The following is a 6004-nucleotide window of genomic DNA, read 5'->3' as shown; positions in this document are numbered from 1 at the left end:
GTATTATGCTCAATAACCTGTAAATATGAGCTTAAATCACATTTTCCATCTCATTTGTGATTTTATAGCCACGAATTTCACTGAACTAACAAGCACTGAACCGTTTAAGTAGTAAAAGAGCTGGAAAGTTGTACAACTATTATTTACCTAAATAGAGTCTGTCTCTTTTCAGCGGCTCCCTGAAGTTTTCTCAAAATTATACAGAAATAAACACTTTATTTTATTTATACATCACTCATTTTTAAAAGCGCTTAAAAAAAAAACTAAAATAACTACAATTTCTAAAAGAAAAGTTTTAAAAAGTGCAAAACTGCTTGAACTAAAATGGCAAAAAAAAACCTGCTAAAGCAAATGCTCAAATGGCTGAAATAATTTTTTTTTTACCCTCGTATAGCTTTTTTGGAGAGGAAAACAAGTGCTTCAGTAAAAACTCACAATAAGGACATTTAGACCAACTATGAACAGCTGAAGATGAAAGGAAATTACCAGCAAACTCAAACTATATCTGAATTGTACCTGAGACAGTTCATGAGCATGAACTCTGATTTTGTATTTACAGCAGTTTACTTCTCTTCCATCTGGATCGTGGGAATGTTTTGCGTTTCCAAACTTTGGCGGGAAATCATGAAAATGGCTCTTTGAAATTGGGTTTCATATAAGGGCGACTACGTTGTTGCTTGCAGTTCTACTTTTAGAGGACAAACTATTGAAATCATCCCACAAACCAGAGGCCGATTGGTCAAGTTGGGAAGAGAAAGTGGACTTAATGCTGGAGATGGAGCTCGTGGTTATATCAGTACATTAACAGCAGATGGCGCTCCACTAAGTTTTAGCACTAAAATGTCATCGGATGCAGAATGTGCTACTTTTAAAATGTATATTTCCTCAAGAATAAAAATGGCGATTCATTTTAACACCTCCACAAGAAAGGCGACGTGTTTCCAGCTAAACCACGAGAGGAAGACGGAAGGAAATGATACATTTTATTTTCCTCAGAGAAATCACTCACATAGTGAGACGAGAGGACGAACACACACACGGTTAGAAAAGACCGGCCGCTTCCGCTGAAGCTCAACAATGTGCACTCAGTATATTTGGGCCATCTCTGAGTGCATAAGACTCCTCAGATCATTGTAATGGAACATTGAGAGTTAGAAGAAGTATCTCTACTTTTAAAAGACTATCACAGGGGGAAAAAAAGAGGCCTTTCATTCTTCAGAGTGGTTTTGATAGAAGTGGATGTGTGGCAGTGACGGTCAGGGTCGTCGTCCTCCAGCTTCAGTCGGGACTCTTAAACACTGTCTCATAAACGAAGGTCCCGTCGGTCCTCCACCTTTCACAAGTGCCGTCGATACAACTGGTTGAGAAGCCGTTGGAAGAGGTGGCTGAACGTGAAACGGCACGAGTTATAAAAATTCATATCGTGAGGGATGACGCGACGCGGGAATGTCCGGCGGGAAGAGCCGGTTCAGCCGAGGTATCTGATCACCAGGAACAGGAAGACGCAGGTCAGCAGCATGCCGCCGATCATGATGAGCTTATCCTGCGTGGCTCGCCTCTCGATGAGCCTCATCACCGTGTTGGACAGCCCCAGCATGTTGGCCACGTCCAGCATCTTCTTGTGGGTCCCCTGCAGGAGGCACACACATACACACACACACACACACACTAATTTGTCTGGAGCTCTGAGAGGCCGACGCCCTCCACGAGTTCCTCGCGGGGGAGACGGGCGGGCTGCGATCAGCCGACACGCCCTGATAAGAGAGGCCCGGGGTCAAACCAGGAAGCCCGTCTCCTCCCTGGAAACATGGAGTCACTCTCTCCGGAGTCACCCTCTCCGGAGTCACTCTCTCGCCTCCCGACTGAACGCACCTTCAGCGTCGACCTCTGATCCCGCAGTCCGTTCAGGATGCTGCTGCCGCTGCCCAGCAGGTCGTCCATGCCTCTGTGCGCGCCGTGCAGGTTGGAGTTGAGCTGCAGCGTCTCGTCGATGGGGATGGAGGTGTCTGCATCCTGGGCGGCCAGATCACAGGTTTATCAGCGACATCGGGGAAGCGTCTGTGGCGCCGCCGCGGGGGCAACCGACGTTCCGCGAGACGTCTGCGCCTCTGTTCCGGTGACTCACGTTGGTGGTGAAGGTGCGGCTCATCAGTTCCTCGCGCTCCCTCTCCTGAGCTTCACTGGCGTAGCGGCGGTGCTGGAAGTTCTGCAGGGCGGTGCGGAGGTGCTGGACGTCGTACTTGAGCTGATCCACTCGTCTGAGAGGGAGAGGGAGATGGGTCTGCTTATTTTCTCTGTTATCTGTGGTTAGAACTTCATTCTGGGTACTAGTGACAGAAAATTACACTAAAACTGGATCTATTGCTTCGATTTTACTCAAATACAAAGGCACACAATTAATGGTGAAAACAAAGATTTCATAAACAAATAGAGATATAATGAGGGGAAAAACTAAATAAAGTGAATTGTTCTATTTTCAACTGAAATAGTGGACAGAGTGGACAAAACAGTGCAATAATAACATTTCAATTTAAAGAAAGTTTTTCTTTGTTGTGGTGTAGACTATATGTGATTAAAATATCGATATTTTCACATAACCAAACCAACCGCTACTGCACAATGACGAAAATCGCAACATGAAGTGTGGATCTTTGTGAGATGAGGCTCTCCATCAATCAACTGCTCTTACACACTCACAGTTTGGCGTTCTGCCGGCGGTTCGGCGGCTCTTTGCTGGAGAGGATCTCGAGGCGCTCCAAGTGAGTGAAGATCTGGTCAATTCTGGCCTGCAGTTCGTTCTCCAACACTGAGGAAAAGAGAGAAATTAGAATGAGAGGAAACTGACTTCTGTACTTTTGATGTCATGATTATTATCAGAGGTTTGTCCGCCAAGAATTCTAAACTCAAACTGAATAGTTTTCATTTTATATCTCTGAGAAACATCCACTTCAACTCAACCAAATACAGACCTTATTCCTTTTGGACACAACCTATTTTATGCAAAACACTACCAGAAAGCTAAACAACAGAACTCAAGACTAAATATTAAAGGCAAATTTCCCTGCTGTGTGTGGTTGTTTTGTCTCCGTGTTCGCCTTGTGATGGAGCAATGTCTTATCCAGGGAGGGATTGGCTCCATCACCCTGCACCAGCTGAAGCTGTATAGACGATGGATGGATTATTATGCGTTTTCCTTGATTGCCTAAATAATAAAGGTTAATTGAAAATGAATTGATTGATCGCCGACAATCCATTGGAGAGTCTATTTAGTTTCTGTGGACCTCAACATCATCTTATCTCATTTTCAGCTGCGTGGCCTAAGTTACATCACCTTCCTCTTGGGTCAAAATACAAGTTGATGTCATATTCTTAGGAGTGGGTGTAAGAGGGTGGTTTGGCTCCCACGATTATCTTTGAGAATCCCTCCCAGTGTGTGTCACTGCACCCACCCTCCTGTTTCCTGCCATGGCACCATAACAACCCTGCTGGGAGACAGTAGCCCTGCTTCCCCTTCTGTCAATACAAGCCCAAAGCGTACCGGCCACACACAGCCACAACAAGAAGCAGACATGAGTGGGAAATGCGTAGTGGGATGTGTGGAGGAGCTGTAACTGAGATCAGCCCACTCACAGTGCACTGACTGACGGTCCGTCTTCTCCAGGGATCCCATCAGAGACTGGACCTCCTGGATGTGCCTGATCCACAGGAGACAGGCCGTTAGCGAGCAGCAGCACAAATAATGAATGAAATCAATACTCTTCGACCTACATGCATCAACACACTCTGTAAAATAAACATCCCACATATTATAACGGTTTGCTGTCGTGACAGCTGAACTTTACAGGCTAATATTAGCTGCAATCAGACAGTTTCACTCTCACACACTCACTTGTTTGTCTGGTGGTAAAGCGTCTCCATGTCTGGCGGTGTGACGGTGGTGCTCTGCGTCGCTTCGCCTTATAATCCGACTTTACTGCACTTCACTGGCTCTGTTGTGACACCTTTATTCAGACAGGTGGCTAAGCTAAGAGGCTAGCTACACGTCATCATCGGTCGTTTTGTGTACGGAAATACGAAGGCGGAAGTCACGCGGCGTCATCCAGGAGAGAGAGGGCAAGGAGGAAGCGAAGAGTGCTCACTCCGCGCTGGATTTTCAATACTGTTGTTTTTCCAACGGTATATTCAGCACAAGTGAAAATGTATTGGTGACAGACACCGTATAGTTTTAGATATTTAACTATTTAACCAAATATAATGCTCAAATTAAATAAAAAAATATTTCAAACTCCCCCATATATCTCATAGTGGTTTGGTCCAGTCCAGAGCGCAACATTATGTCAGTGCTCAGCCTACTTTTATGACTCTTTGGTCCAATTTTCAAACACGCTGTGTTTTATATGACAGAGTTATGTTTATATTATCAACTGTTTATTTTCAATTTCAAAAGATGATTACACAATGTGATTATTGACTACTGGGGAAGGAGTAGGATTAAATAAGTGAATTTTTCCTGCCACCTTTCAGACACTTTAAACTAAATATGTGCTACATACATTTAGTTTTCTATATGAAAGTAAATAAGTATGTATGTCGAGATAGATATTTTGTTGATTTTATCTATAAATATACTACTATTTGTTTTTATTAAAATAATTCTTGTCCATATTATAGGGTTGAGGGTATAATCAAATGTCAATGTAATATAAACAATTGTATTTTTGGGGCTCCATACTGCAATTGCTATCTACTCAAAGTGAGTTCAAATTGGCAACTTACCACCATTTTTCTAATTTGAAAAACGAAAGGTTATTTTCTGTGATGAGATGTAGTGGTTAACTCATCATGTGCCATGTCCAGGAGTTTTGGTGTGGACTTTGCATATTCACCGTGTGTGTCTGGGTTCTCAATATAATGATACCTCAAGGTATGTGTCCTCCAGAATGTCAAATTATGAATACTTTGGCATCAAAATTAAAATCAGGTGAAATCAGGACCCATACTTTGAAAATATCAGATGTAGTATACAGGAGTAAAACGTTTTGAACAATTTTTCCAAAATACGATTATAGTACCTTCATTTGAGATACACTTAAAAAAATGTACTTGTGGTAGTCATCTCACTCAAAACACTAATCATTTTTCTGAACTTACCTTCATAAATGGTCCATGTTTCTGTATTTCTTAGCACTGTAACATCACTGAGGTGAAAGCAAGACAGCAAATGTTAACTTAAAGGTCACGTAGCTACTGAATACTGGTTCAAAATGCTTTATAGTCACAATTTTCTGCCGGTGGTGGACTTAATGCGAAACTTACTCTATCTAAATCTGGGCTGTAGGCTACTTTTTCCATTACATTTGATATTATTTTACATGTAATTGCTGACATAGATCTCTTGGCCTCCTGAGACAGGTTCTGAGCATGTACGACGTAATCTGTTGACATGTCGACATGTGACAGGAAAGGCTCCGAGAAACATGTCCTGAGGCCAGCTTCTGTCAGTTCTCCCCGACTCCGTCTAATTAGGCCATCCTTTTTCTTTTTCTTTTTTTTTTCCCACAGAGGTGTCAGAATATTCCTGTTTGTCCATCCAGACGCTTCTTTCCTGCCAGCTGCGAGACACACCAAAAGTAACAATATCAAAGATTGAGTTGTCAGGTGAGATTACGAGTCCCGTTAAGAGGATGTCGGAAAGGGGGGGAAAAAATGGATTCCGTCATGGAGTACTGTGTGAAAGTGGCATGACTGGACTTCCCAGAAGGGTGCGGAAACATTTTACATTAAGTTTTGGGGTGATTTATTATGAGGAAATTCATGCTGTAGCAAACCACATCTCAATCATCTTTTTGCCCCAAAGATCAATGATTTCCGGGAAGCAGCAGGAGCAAATTCATCCTCCACTATGATCCGTGGCGTGAGCCAGTTAGCGGCTCCTGTTCGCCAGTTTGTTTGTTGAGCTTGGCAATCAGAAGCAAGTCGGCCCCAGACAGCTTGTTGCGAGAGA

At 43.2% G+C, this 6004-nt stretch overlaps 1 protein-coding gene across 1 annotated transcript; it reads right to left on the bottom strand.

Annotated features, from left to right (window-relative positions):
• Positions 1–1028: 1028 nt before the first annotated feature.
• gosr2 (golgi SNAP receptor complex member 2) lies at positions 1029–4048 on the bottom strand. Its single transcript, XM_080511203.1, has 6 exons — positions 3890–4048; positions 3631–3695; positions 2698–2806; positions 2126–2258; positions 1873–2013; positions 1029–1630 (listed from the first exon to the last, which is right to left on the bottom strand). Exons 1-6 carry the CDS (start codon positions 3916–3918, stop codon positions 1469–1471), a joined length of 639 nt encoding a protein of 212 aa, XP_080367329.1. The 5' UTR covers positions 3919–4048; the 3' UTR covers positions 1029–1468.
• Positions 4049–6004: the final 1956 nt, after the last annotated feature.

This window comes from Blennius ocellaris (genome assembly GCF_963422515.1).
Source record: "Blennius ocellaris genome assembly, chromosome: 16".
Classification (NCBI taxonomy): Eukaryota; Metazoa; Chordata; class Actinopteri; order Blenniiformes; family Blenniidae; genus Blennius; species Blennius ocellaris.
The sequence above is the reverse complement of the archived record's forward strand: the minus strand, read 5'-3'. Positions and strand labels throughout refer to the sequence as shown.